This window comes from Anolis carolinensis, chromosome 1 (genome assembly GCF_035594765.1).
Source record: "Anolis carolinensis isolate JA03-04 chromosome 1, rAnoCar3.1.pri, whole genome shotgun sequence".
Classification (NCBI taxonomy): domain Eukaryota; kingdom Metazoa; phylum Chordata; class Lepidosauria; order Squamata; family Dactyloidae; genus Anolis; species Anolis carolinensis.
Window position 1 is genome coordinate 212804282 of NC_085841.1, and position 14213 is coordinate 212818494.

At 38.4% G+C, this 14213-nt stretch overlaps 1 protein-coding gene across 1 annotated transcript in view; it reads left to right on the plus strand.

Annotated features, from left to right (window-relative positions):
- Positions 1–14213, plus strand: part of stk39 (serine/threonine kinase 39) — a 166072-nt gene that overhangs the window by 77767 nt on the left and 74092 nt on the right. Inside the window, exons 3-7 of the mRNA XM_062969190.1 lie at positions 2683–2791; positions 3562–3703; positions 4849–4904; positions 13064–13173; positions 13267–13368. Of these exons, the coding sequence (XP_062825260.1) occupies positions 2683–2791; positions 3562–3703; positions 4849–4904; positions 13064–13173; positions 13267–13368 (519 nt within the window). The remainder of the gene's footprint in view (positions 1–2682; positions 2792–3561; positions 3704–4848; positions 4905–13063; positions 13174–13266; positions 13369–14213) is intronic.

The following is a 14213-nucleotide window of genomic DNA, read 5'->3' on the forward strand; positions in this document are numbered from 1 at the left end:
TTAATTTTGGTCCTTCTGCTTAGAAGTGCATTTTTAACTGTTACTACAGGTGTATGTGTGGGACAGCAGTGTACACCTGCATTTGTTAGAGTCGTAGGGGACAATTTGCACTCTCATGTTCTGCATTGCAGTGAAGATAGAATAGAAGTGGAGTACTGAGCTATGCTTTCCCTATAACAGATTTAGGATAGCGCTAAGAATGTCTACTGGACAAAGTGTTTCTATGCAGCCTCTAGTATTAGAGGCCATATGACTATGAAAGGCATTTGTTTGGCAGATGAAATAGCAGAGGATATTATACTGAGACCATGCTTGTAGGCTTTCCAATCACATCTCATGGGACACTACCATAGGAAACAGCATGCCAGATGAGAAAGGCCTCTAGTTGACCCAGCAAGCCTCTTCCTATTCCTAAAAGCTTTAGCTGTGTTTTGGTCATTTTTATATATGAATTCATGATGGTTCCTGGAGTAATAGCAATTTTGTTAACCAGTTTCTGGTCAGATACCCTGGCAGGTGAATGCCGGATGTCAGTTTGAATAATATAGTTGGAAATGTGTTGTTTGAGGTTCTTACCCTCTTGCTCACCGAAGGGAAATAAGAGACCATAAGCACTATTGATTGAAGTAATGTACTGTTATTCAATAGCACTTCAGCTGTCCTGTTTAATACAATAGTGGGAAGTGGGCATAGGGCCCTTTTAAAGATAACACCAATGCTCTAGAAGTGAACCAAACCTGAAATATTAATTTCAGTGAGTTACCATGGGACCTTTGAGAACTACATTTGTTTTGACTATATGGATTTTAAAATATACTACTCATTTCTAAATCTCTGTTGCATATAGCATGATGCCCCAAGCTTCAGGAGTCTGATATTTAAGTCCATGCATTGGTTTCTTTCCAGTATCAACTTACTTACTAAACCAGAAATTGTCAGGTTTTTTCCAGTTTTCCTCTTTTGGTTTCTCTCTGTGTATAGCATTTCATATCAGTGTCTTGCCCAATTCACCAATTACGTCCATTTGATATGATGTAATTGGTTCACAGTTGTGATGCTACATGTCTTATGTGGCAGGATACCCAAATGCTTCAGATGCTGTTCCTCTTTTAAAAAACATACAAACCCCATACAATTCTCTTAATATTTGGTGACCTTCCACTTATTTTATGAAGAGATAAAGTAACAACAATAACAGCAGTAACAACAACCCTGCACTGCATTGAAGTGGAAGTATGGGTGAAGTTATGTCTTTGTCATAGATAGGTAAAAGTAAAGGTTTTCCCCTGTCATTGTGTTATGTCTGACTCTGAGGGTTGTGTCTAATTCTGGGGGTTGGTGCTCATCTCCATTTCTAAGTCAAAGAGGTGGCGTTGTCTGTAGACACCGCTAAGGTCATGTGGCCGGCATGACTGCATGGAGTGCCATTACCTTCCCGCCGGAGTGGTACCTACTGATCAACTCACATTTGCATGTTTTTGAACTGCTAGGTTGGTGGAAGCTGGGGCTAACAGCAGGAACTTACCCCGCTTCCCGGATTTGAACCACTGACGTTTCAGCTACCAAGTTCAGCATTTCAGCAGTTTAATCCGCTGCACTACTCGCGGCTTTGTTATATATATGTTGTATATAATAACAATTTTTTGCTGAAATCTGACATGACTATTTTTTTCAGGCCTTAATCATCCTAGAGGTAACTAAGTACACATTGAAAGAAATATGGTAGAACCACTGTAAAGCATATTGTGTGCTTTTTAAATATTATGAGTCACTTTAATTTTGGAGGCAGTTCCACTTGCTAGGGGAAATATAGTACTCTAGCGCTTGTTTGAAAATACTTTGAACAGCATCAACAAACAGACAAACATTTACTCCAAAAACAAAATAGGACAGTACGTTCATTTTGGTAATGGAAGCAATTACTAAAAAGATGCTGGAGAGATACCTGATGTGGAAAATCCTGCATTAAGCAGAAAGTGCATTAGCTAGTCCATGAGGCTCCATCCAACACTATGATTCAGTGACTCTAGGATTCATTAGAAAAGTGATTCATTCCACTTTTCTAGAGGAAAAAATACAAAAATCTGAAGCATGTGTCTGGAACATACATGATTATTTTTATGTTTGTTTAGAATCATGTTAATGGTTGTTTTAATGATTGTATTAAATGAGAATTGCATAGCAATTGAAATGGACACCAGCAGTTTTCTTATACCAATTACTTAACAAGGACAGAACATAGGAAATTAAAGATGCGCATGAGGAGGTGGAAAGGAGAAGTCCTGTTCCATAAACAATTATATGATTTTAGATTTTGCCACACATCAATATTGCTATAACAGAAGTTGCCCACTGAAAATCTTTTACTGAATAATGAAAAGAACAGCCAATTGATATGGCTTCTATGTTTTTTAACCTATAATTTAATGAAAATATTATTCGTAAAATCTTCTCCAGGTTCCAAAATGTATTCAACTTGTTTTTAGTTTTCTGTTCTTCAGAAGAATGTGTGTACATAGATAATCTAAACCCTATCTTTCCTTTCTGAAAAATCAAACTGCTATGAGATGTCTGTTCTGGAAACACACTGAAGTTTCCCAACCTGTATGGCCTCCTCATTATAGCATTAATGGAATAGTTTCCTGTGACAAGATACTAAGTCATGTTTTGCATTACTTATAGAAAGAAATTCAAGCCATGAGTCAGTGCAGCCATCCCAACATAGTTACATATTATACATCTTTTGTGGTCAAGGATGAACTTTGGTTGGTTATGAAACTGCTAAGTGGAGGTAAGTCCATGTGAGTAACTGTATTTGTATTGTTTTACTTAAGCAATCTATGAATTTTGGGTACTAAATAAAATGCTGGATTATATTTTCCTCTAAGATTGCTCCTAAATTAATGTAGAGTAAAAACAAGCCAACATTTTTCCCAATAAAATTATCATCTTGGTACATAGATCTTTTGTAAATCTATGCCAGTTTCTAAGGAAAATGGTCTGATCCATAAGACCATGATTCAGTTGCAAAGGATGGAGAAATAGTTTTTCGTCAGTTGCAGAAAACCACTTATGTTCTGGTGATGTTGAAACTGGGGTGAGCACTGAGAAAATTTAATAAAAAATTCCACTCTGTGGTGAAGGCAGTGCTGGTATCCTTTTGCTCAACTTGGTTTGTGATTTTTTGACATTGCTGGATCTAATTACGTTGTGTGATATGATGTTGTCATCCTCAGTGTGTAGTTTTACTGGGTTCTTTGATCAGTAAAAAATGTCCCTGGTTTTTAAAGGGGAAATAATATGAAACAACTTTTGAAATTATAGAAAAATATGTTTTTCTGTGTATGTGTGTGTTTATGTACATATATGTGTATATGTTAGAAACATTTTGAGACACTTGACTTTCCATGTCAAAAATGTTAATAGGTGAACACTCACCACAACCTTGATATTTCTTACTTCTATGTTAAAATTTAAAATATAAATAGAGTTTGTATTGCAAAATGAATCCTAAGGTTCTCTTCTGTAACTTTGTTTTTTCTTTCTTTTTTTCCATTTTAGGGTCTATGCTGGACATAATAAAGTATGTTGTCAATAGAGGAGAGCACAAGAGTGGTGTTCTTGAAGAATCAATAATAGCAACAATTCTTAAAGAGGTTTTGGAAGGCCTAGATTATCTTCACAGGAACGGGCAAATTCATAGGTACAAGCGTGTGTCTTATGTGTCAGTATGGCACAGTGTTTCTTTCATAGCCTTCATAATTTGATGACCTGACTATTGTTCAGGGAAGTAGGGAGGAGTAATGTTTTACATTCTGGTTCTCACTTTGCCTATCTTTCTTTTGGAAAAGTTAGGCTTTTGGATGCTGGCCGTGTTCACTGGGAGATTTTTGGTGATGTTGTCATGTTGAAGTTTTATCTAGTCTCTCCTACTGTTTAAACAAAGAAAAAACCTACAACTATCTGCAACTATTGTGGGAATATATCAGTCTTGATTTTGTTATAGTTCTATGAATTCTATCTGTTTTTTCTTCTTGGCCTATTTTTTATTGGAATGTGTGATGTTTCCCTCCCTCCATTTAAATTTAGATAGTATTTTTAATTATTCCCTCCCATGTATTCATTTATGCAGTTGTGCTAATGTGTTACCTAATTTGAAGAAAAGTAAACACTTCCATATTTCCCCCCAAATCTCAACAATTTTTAGAGAGACAGCATCACATACTGGTTTGAGTGTCGAACCAGGATAGTGGAAAACCAGTGCTCAACTCCCCTCTCAGCCATGGAAATCTAATGAGTGATCTTGGGGAAGTCACTCTCAGCAGTGAGGAAGTCAATGACAAACACCCTCTAATCAAATCTTGCTGAGAAAGTCTCTTGATAGTTTCGCCTAAGTGTCACCGTAATTGGAAATAATGTCAGAGCACACAGCAAGAGCAGTGACAGTATCTTTTAGTCATATACATTTTTAAATGTGCATATTATTGTGTGTGTGATTTATTTCACAAAATATTTCCTAAACCCTTGAATTCTTGAAGTGATTTAGGTTATTTTCTTAAGGCGAATCTTGGGGATTCTAGAAAGATTACTTTCATAAAGACTATTGAATCTAAGGAAATCCTTTTTTTCACCCCTAGATTTGCAAGGAAGCTCTGTGCTTCAGTCTGTAGCTCTGCAAGGAATTGTAGCTTCACATGGGATCCAAGTATCAATGTTCAGTGAGCTAAATAATAATCATTTTGAGTAGTTTTTAATTTATCCTTGTGTTTCTCAACAAACCCTCAAGGGTGTGATCATATCTTCCTTCAACATGAATTAAATGCTTTCCTATTTTTGTTCATTTTATAGGGATTTAAAAGCTGGTAATATTCTTCTGGGTGAAGATGGCTCTGTACAAATAGCAGGTAATAATGATTATCATCAACGCTTTGAAATGTGCATGGAAAAACCTGAAATGGGCAAAAAGATCCAATTAAAATTTTAAAAGGTAGAAGTTAATCAGGGTTCAGAACAAGGTGTTCACTGGATGACAAGCCACAAACTGAAGAATTCAGTGTACTTTGTAAAATATTTTGGTTAACCTTGCAAGGCGTATAGGATTATGCAGGAGTTATAGCTAAGGGAGTGGGCTGGCAATGAACTTAGTTGAAGGCTTTAGAAAATCTGCTTCCTCCTCCTTCCTCTGTTTGCCATGTGAGGACTTTAGTGACCTTACAGATACGTCGAAATGATCACTGCAAAAATATAGTGAAATACTTTTTTAAATATCAGAATTCTATTTAAAATCAAGATTTTTTGGGGGGGGGGTTCCAAATAATGTGGGCAGACTTCTGCCTTTGCTGTGGGTCTTCCCTTCTGTGCATCCCCTAAAACTGGTCCAAAGGTTTTTTCCGAGATTGGAAACAATGAAATATGAACACACAGCATTGGAAACTACATTCTTATTCCTTGTTCCAGCACAAGAGTGGATAACGTTTCTGGCCCTAAGGGCTAAATGTGTTAGGGTTGGAGGAGGCTGTATACAAGAGTATGCATGCATGTGCATAAGTTCACATATTTGTGATCCTTCCTGCAGCTGTTCATATCTGGCACACAAGCAGGGAACAATTTTCAGGGGGATCAGAAAGTAGGGGCACAGAAAGGTATACAGATCCCCCACTGATATCCTATTAGAAAACACATCTTATTTGCATCAGAATTTCAGCTGCCTCCTCTCCCATCATAACCTTGTTAATAGTGTTTAGACAGTAGTAGAGAGATAAAGTTTTAATCCCTCCCCTCTGAACATTTAAAAAAATTCAAAATCGTTCACAGTTGTTTTTCATATATTTTTTATTTTTGCCAAAAATTATTGTGGAGCATGAGAAAATTTGCAAAGAATCTTTACATCCCTAAATGGCAGATCTTTCCATGCTGTTGACTACTGAGCAGGACAGTGTGGGAGATATGGCGGGGGGGGGGGGGGTTCACAAGGTTTCTGAGTGGTCGTGTTTGGTCTGCAGACCTTAGGTTGCCTATCTGTGTTCTGTTGGGAGAGAGGAATTGGATGCTCTTTTCCTTCGCCAGTTATTAACTCCCAGAACTAACAAGCCATGTGCTAAAAATGTGCCAGGTTAATTCAGTATGGCTTCCAATCCATTATACGTCCTGTGTCTTGTGCTGAAGGAAGATTGCATACATACAATCACACACACATTTTACACTTCCACTTGGCACAAACTTTGGACTTTTGCTAGTATTTCACTTGGCAAAGCTGTGTTCCGTGACTTGCTTAAATCCAGGTACATAGCTGTGTGTGTAATTTTGTTCTGCAAGACAGGCAGAGCGGTAAGGAATTTGGCCAATGACTGAAACTCTACCTCTAGAACAATGGAAGTTGGCTTCCATTGCATTCCCCTCACTCCCTCCCCCCTACACACTAAGTCTTCACCAGGTGTTCTCCTGCAGTTCAAAAGATTATTATAGTATTAAAAACTTGGAGCAGTTTTGTTCTTTTGTGGTACATGCATATGGGGAGGGGAAGAGATCGTGTTTGGTTGAAAGAAAACCGTGATTTTCTTAGGAAGCTAAAATTCACACCCAATATTGGCATGAGACCTGGAATTACTTTAAAAATGCCATTTTTAGGTGAAGAAACCTCAAATATATCTTCCTTACCATTTTCCCATCTTATCACAGGGCTGAAAAACTTGAAATACATGTGGTGTTCAAACCAGGTGAGTCCTGGTTTGAACAATATCTTGGCTGAAACCATAATGTGATCAAGGTTTTTAGTCCACACCAATAGCCCCTTTGCAGCAAGAACAGTAATAACAAGAGCCTTTAATAAATAATAGTTTCCTGTGTTGTCGAAGGCTTTCATGGCCGGGATCACAGGGTTGTTGTATGTCTTTCGGGCTGTGTGGCCATGTTCCAGAAGTATTCTCTCCTGACGTTTCGCCCACATCTATGGCAGGCATCCTCAGAGGTTGTGAGGTGTGGATAAACTAAGTAAGGAAAGGAAAGAATATATATCTGTGTAGAGTCCAGGGTGACTAATTCAACCAGAGAAATCAGCCATAGCAGAGCACTTGATGAACCAGCCTGGACACAGTATATTATTTGAGAACACAGAAATGCTGGACCATTCCAACAACTATCATGTCAGACTATACAGAGAAGCCATTGAAATCCACAAGCATGTGGACAACTTCAACAGAAAGGAAGAAAGCATGAAAATGAACAAAATCTGGCTACCAGTATTAAAAAACTCTAAAATCAAAACAGTGGATGGGAACCAACACTCTGAGGGCAGAGCACAGCTAATGACTAACAAAGGATGCCCCCAGGCAAGAGACAAAACCTTTCCAATGCTAATTAGGGTGATTAACTGAAATATTAATGCTGGCTTCCCAGTGACAAAGGACTCTTGCCACATCCTGGACTCTACACAGATATATATTCTTTCTTTTCCTTACTTAGTTTATCCACACCTCACAACCTCTGAGGATGCCTGCCATAGATGTGGGCGAAACGTCAGGAGAGAATACTTCTGGAACAATAGTTTCCTGTTTGATCAAAGTGAGAAAATCAATTTTAGACTAAGGCAGAAGATTAAATCATAGTTTGAAGTTGCTTTAATATTCTGGCTTGCTTTGAAGTTGGTACCTAGGGTTTTCCACAGCAAAGTATGAATATTTCTAGAAAGGTAGTTAAGATTATTTGTTGCAACAAAAAATATTGTGGTGTTCTTCAAAGACTAACGGATTTATGGTTGTGGGAAGCAGATATGAGAGTACTGAAGCTTCAATGAAACAAAATGCTAGTTTTGCAAAAGTAAGTGGTCTTCATGAGAAAAGTAAGTGGTCAACATGACATCATGATGTGTTCCTTAAAATGTTGAGGAAATTTAATTCTTGCGACTCAAATAAAATACTTAAACATAGCTAGTTTTGAACTGATGACTCCATCTCAAATTGTCTATCACTCTCTTGTCAGAAAAGGCATGTTTAATAGCAGAGATCCATCACAATCTGGTATATGACTATACTCCATCTCTTAAATCCCAAACTCTTTGATTCTTTTTCTCCTCTTCTCACAATGTGTTTTTGTATTACTTAGACTATTAATATGCAAACCACTAACTGAGCGGACTTGGTTTAGGAAGACAGACTGCAGCTACTTAAATTACCATCATCTTGTTTCAAGTACTAGTGAGTTTGAGCCAGTTGAAATGATTCCATAAACAGAATATTTCAATAGTGGCATCTAAAAAAGGATAGATGCTGATAAGGACTCACTGCCTCCAGTCAAAAATGAGTTATGTTCATCCAATCTACATCTCACAAAGGGCTTTTTGATAAAGCAGCTCTTTATCTATTGGTCGGGTTGCATTTTCTTCCTTCATAGTCGTAGGCCTGAAATTCCTTTGCTCTCCTACAGTTTCAGTTCTCTTCCCTGACTTCCTGATAAGAATCTCTCTGGAGAAATCAAGACAATTCAGACCAAAAAAAAAGTGAGAGAGGCATGCAAAGTCTTTGATGAGATGTAGCTCAAAAAACACTTTTGGAAAAAAATATAAATGAGCTTCTTCAATTAAAGCCTGGCTTCCCCCTCCAAATACAGTAATTAAGAGAGACAAATTCATGCGGAGGTGCAAAGCTGATTAGGCATTTTTATTTTTTACAGCAAGATGAATTGTAGCACAAATTTGTTTTTTCAAAAAATACTTCTTTTCAGTAGCATTGTGAAACTTTGTGTTAGTGCATTTCTTGGATGGCCCCCTCCATAGTTTATCATGACATCCAAATCTGGCAGAATTCATCTCTCTAGCTTGCATCGTTTATGGCAAAGTAGAGAAATCTTCTTGTCATGTGTTTCTTCTTTGGCTGAGTGTGGAAAGAGACAAAGCATTACTTTCCATGGGTATCACGCTGAGACCTGAATCCTATTGGTATGGTAGAGTAGGCTTGTTCAATGAATGGCATTTACATAAATGTTAACTCACCATTTAACAATGTTTGGGAATAGCCAAAAAGATTCCAGCCTATATCACAGGCCAAAGGTATAACGCTTGTAATATAAATGATCAGCAGCTGCGTGTTGACACACTGTTTTCCCCAGATAAACTATAGTTTTATGGAATCCTGAGGCATATCTACACTGACCATGTAAGGTGGAAGGGTTATGGGTCAGGTCTATGGGGGCCAAATGCCGCATGGAATTCATCCGGTATAATGCAGGGAAAGGTCATTTTAACATGGCCTTATCCTGTGTTAATCATAGTTAGGATATAATCTGAATTTTGACACAAAAATCAGCATATTCCTAACTTTGGGTCTGAGTAAACAGTTTGCCTACTACCAGGGCGGAATTAACCGCAACTGTTTTCACTGCCATTTCATGTATCTTAGGCACAGGCTGTCTGGGTACACAGGATGACACTTACCATCCCGTCTTTTCCTATTCTCCGTATCGTGGCAGTCTCTGGATGCAAAATGGGTACTACTGGTTAGTTGTTGCAGTGACATTGGCTGGGGAAATGGGGCAAGTGGGGAAAGGAGGTGTGACAGGCAGGGGTGAGTCCTCCCCTCGTCCCTCCCTCTCCCTTGTCACCCTGGCAAAAGCCGACCAATAGGACCCATGTCATGGCCAGAGATTGCCATGACATGGAAAATGGAAAGTGATGGCAGGGGTGGCTATCTGGTGGTGCCACTGAGTTCTCAGGATTCACTCCTGCTGCCACAACAGCTTGGGTGTGTGTGTGTATGTGTACGGCTGTCGGAACCATTCCACGCCTGATCTGGCATACTCCACACTGGTTTTTTTTGATATGTGAACTCTGTAGAGGCATTTTATAAATCCTGTTCTAATTGATAGCAACATGATGTTAGCATTCTTGGAACAAGAATGGAGGAAAATCCCAGTAGTTTACTAACAAGCTGAAATTTATCCAGAGAAAGACAAGCAAAATAATCAAAGAAGTGGAGGCCATGTCTTATGAACAATGATTGAGGTTGCTGGGCATATTTGGCTTGGAGAAGAGAAGACAAAGGCATCATGATCACTATATCTAAAGGGATATCATTTAGAAGGTGGTGCCACCTTGTTTTCTGCTGCTCGTGAGACTAGAATGCAAAGTAATTGATTCCAATTGCAAGAAAAGAGATCCCATTGAAATATTAGGAAGAATTTTTTTTCCACTGTAAGAGTAGTCTGGCCATGGAATAGATTGTTTCAGTGGATAGTGGACCCTCTGTCTTTGGAGGTCTTTAAACACTTATTATTATTATTATTATTATTATTATTATTATCAACAACAACAACAACAACAACAACAACAACTTCTCCCACCACCATCTCTCAAACAGGTTTTGGGATGGATTACATATGGGACAAAGTACCCATAGACACAAATACAAATAATTCATCAAGCAAAAACATAGTTAACAAATAAAAAATGAAAAGCACAAATTTAATAAAACATAAGAATATAAACATAAGAATATATAACAATACTTAGCTAAAACAGTTGCTGTAGTACTATGGGCCTGATTGGGAAATACCAGGGCTGGACATGGGGTAGTGCAAGCAGCATAGATAGGGCTGGGTATTGGATAAAATGAAGAGAGTAGCATATTTTGTAGAACTTAGGGACTGAGCATTTGTGACTAGGGACTAGACGTTGTCAAAAGCAAGCTGAAACAACCAAGTTTTCAATTCCCTACGAAAGTTGGACAATGTTGGGGCTTGTCTGATTTCCTGTGGAAGGAAAAGCTGGGGGGTCACTACTGAGAAGGCCCTCTCTCTCATCCCCACCAACCGCGCTTGTGACGGGCCTCCCCAGCAGGTCTTAGAGTCCGTGTCGGTTCATGGGGAGATGCGGTTTCGAAGATAAGAAGGACCTGAACTGTTTAAGGCTTTATAGGCTTTATAGGTCATAACCTGCACTTTGAATTGGGACCGGAAACTTATTGGCAGCCAGGGGAGCTGCTGTAATAGGGGCATTGTGTGCTCCCTATAAGTTAGTTAATAACCTGGCTGCTGATCTTTGCACCAGTTGCAATTTCTGGGCTGTCTTCAAAGGCAGCCCCATGTACAGTGCATTACAGTAATCCAATCTGGATGTAAGTAAGGCATGAACCACCATGGCCAAGTCAGGTTTCTCGAGGTATCGTTGCAGCTGGTGCACAAGTTTTAACTGTGCAAAAGCCCTTCCGGTCACAGCCAACACCTGAGCATCAAGTGTCACCGTTGAATCCAGAAGGACCCACAGACTCTGGACAGACTGAATCGTCACATTTTTAAGAGTGCTTTAGGCAGGTATTTCTAAAAGTTGGTCCCTTTCATTTCTGAAATTCTACAGTTTTAGAACCCTTACCAATGTTTAGTCTGGGAGATGAGGCTAGGAAACGGTGAATTAAAAAGGAAATGTGTTTAGTTATTTCTGACTGGCTCATTGTATCAAAAGGCTTCTTCCTCTCGCGTGACTTGGGGACTCTTACCCTGTTTCCCCTAAAATAAGACATACCCAGAAAATAAGACCTAGTAGAGTTTTTGCTGAATTGCTAAATATAAGGCCTCCCCCGAAAGTAAGACCAAGCAAAAAGTTTGTTCGAAAGCATGCCTGCAGAACAGAACACCAGAGCATGCAGGATCGGAAAATGTACGTACTATAAAGTGTTATACATGGAAATATTGGTAGTAACAAGAAATTCTGGATAGGATTCACAGTTTCTGGTTATGCTGTACAGTATATAATAAATGTTCATTTTTTTGTTCAACAATAAATGTGAATTCTTCTTCATGGAAAAATAAGACATCCCCTGAAAATAAAGACCTAGAACATCTTTGAGAGCAAAAATTAATATAAGACACTGTCTTATTTTTGGGGAAACACGGTAGGAAATACATGTTTTGTTCCAAGGTATTGTGGATGCCAGCTTCGTGGCCAAAGATGCCTGTAGCTTTAAAATAAGACACAATAAGGAGCTTTGCATCACAAAATCCTCTTTGAATATAGGTAATCCATTCAATTAATTTTAAAGATAATTGCCTTTGTAAAGTATTTAACATTTGCAGTGCTTATGTCAAGTTGAAAAGCTTGCTGTGAAGGCTGGCTCTATTATTTCCTTGCCTCCAATTTAACAGCAGGATGCATTTGAGATACACAGCTCATATTTAATGCGTCTTAATAAAGAGTTGTGAAACTTCAGGCCTTGTAACTCCAAAGTACATTTTAAATATTAGTGAGCCTAACTGTTTTTTCTGCCTGAGTATTTGGTTTTAAAAAGTGGTTGTGCTCTTCCAAATATCACTTCCTGCCTTTTGCTTCATTCCCCCTACAATCACGTGTTTTTGGTTGTGCTTCATGCTCCTGATGAAATGGCCTCTGATCCACACAAGCATCATAAATCTGTTGGTCTTTAAAGTGCACCATAAGACTGTTGTTTTTCCTGCCGAAAACGATCTTCTCATTTCCCTGTTGGCTTACCTTCTCATAAGCTGCTGTCTGGCTGCTCTAGAAATAGTCTGTATACTTTAGGATCCAGCTAGGCTAGAGTCTTCTTAATTGCCTCTTGATTTGCAGAATCCGTTGCTACACTTGATTTGCCACACTTGACTTTGTAATCCATTTCTCCTTCTTTTCTCATGAGAACTGACTGTCTTCCTCTGATCTTGGAAGTTCAGAAGTCACTCAAAGCAGAATACAAAGCTGTGCAAGCTACTCCTTTTTGATCCAGCTGTGTTGAAACTTTGATGCAAGCTGGTCTAAAAATAACACCCTTTAAATTCTTAGTGGAGCATGTAAAATACTGACCCAAAATGGTGCTTTGAAAGAAATAGCCTTTTTGTTTTATGTCTATGGGTATCTTGTGTTTTAATACATGAAGACAAATATTGCTTCAGGCTGTTATTCAGAAGCAAGAGAGGTGTCTTATGATTTGTAACATCTCTGTAAACACCTGCTGAGAAAACAGGAGCTTCACGGTTACATTTAAAAGAACAGAATCCAAATTAAAATAGTATGGCTACCTCATTATGGAAATCTGGAATTAAAAGGTTTTCTTTTTTCTATTCCTAGATTTTGGTGTTAGCGCATTTTTAGCCACGGGAGGGGATGTGACTCGTAACAAAGTAAGAAAGACTTTTGTTGGTACTCCATGTTGGATGGCACCTGAGGTCATGGAACAGGTACGTATACTGTTTAACACATTATGTGTGACATCTGGAATTAAGCATGTCATTGCTCATTTAACCTCTCTCTTCTGTGTTTTCCTGCAACAGGTGAGAGGTTACGACTTCAAGGCTGATATTTGGAGCTTTGGAATAACAGCCATTGAATTAGCCACAGGAGCTGCACCTTACCACAAATACCCTCCAATGAAGGTAATTACCATCTGAAAATAACTGTGCAGTCTCATTTTTGTATTTTTTAAAGTCACCCAGGTTCTAGAATCTGGATTTTCAGCCAAATGTAATGGAACATTATCACCCCATAACAGGAGTGGTTTTGTTTTGAACAGGTTTGGAAACACTGTGATCCTCCAGATGTTGTTGAACTACTGTATATACTCGAGTATAAGCCTAGCTTTTCAGCCGTTTTTTTAAGACTGAAAATGTCCCCCTTGGCTTATACTCGGGTGAGGGTCCTGGTTGGCTTATATTTGGTGCACGATGTTTTGGTGCTTAATTTGTAAAATCATAACCTAATTTGATGTTTAATAGGCTACTCCTTAATCTCTCCTTATTATCCAACATATTCGCTTATCCAACGTTCTGCCGGCTCGTTTATGTTGGATAAGTGAGAGACTATTGTATTACATTTATTTTATTCTATTTTTTATTATTATTAATACATTTATTATTTCACTCTGATCTTATTATTATTATTGCATTTATTATTTTACTCTATTTATTATTACATGTATTATTTTCCTTTATTTATTATTATTTTATTATGACACAGCAAACAAGATAGATATGCTGGATTTCGTATCACAAAATCACAAGTCGTACACTTCCCAAGTGTCTAGGACTGTGTGATGTATTTTCGGATGATGCGTGTAGATCCCAGTAGGGTGGCCTTTTCAGTTGGCAGATCGTAATTTTGTCAATGTCTATTGTTTCCAAATGCCGGCTGAGATCTTTTGGCACGGCACCCAATGTGCCGATCACCACCGGGACCATCTGCACTGGTTTCTGTCATAGTCTTTGAAGTTCAATCTTGAGGT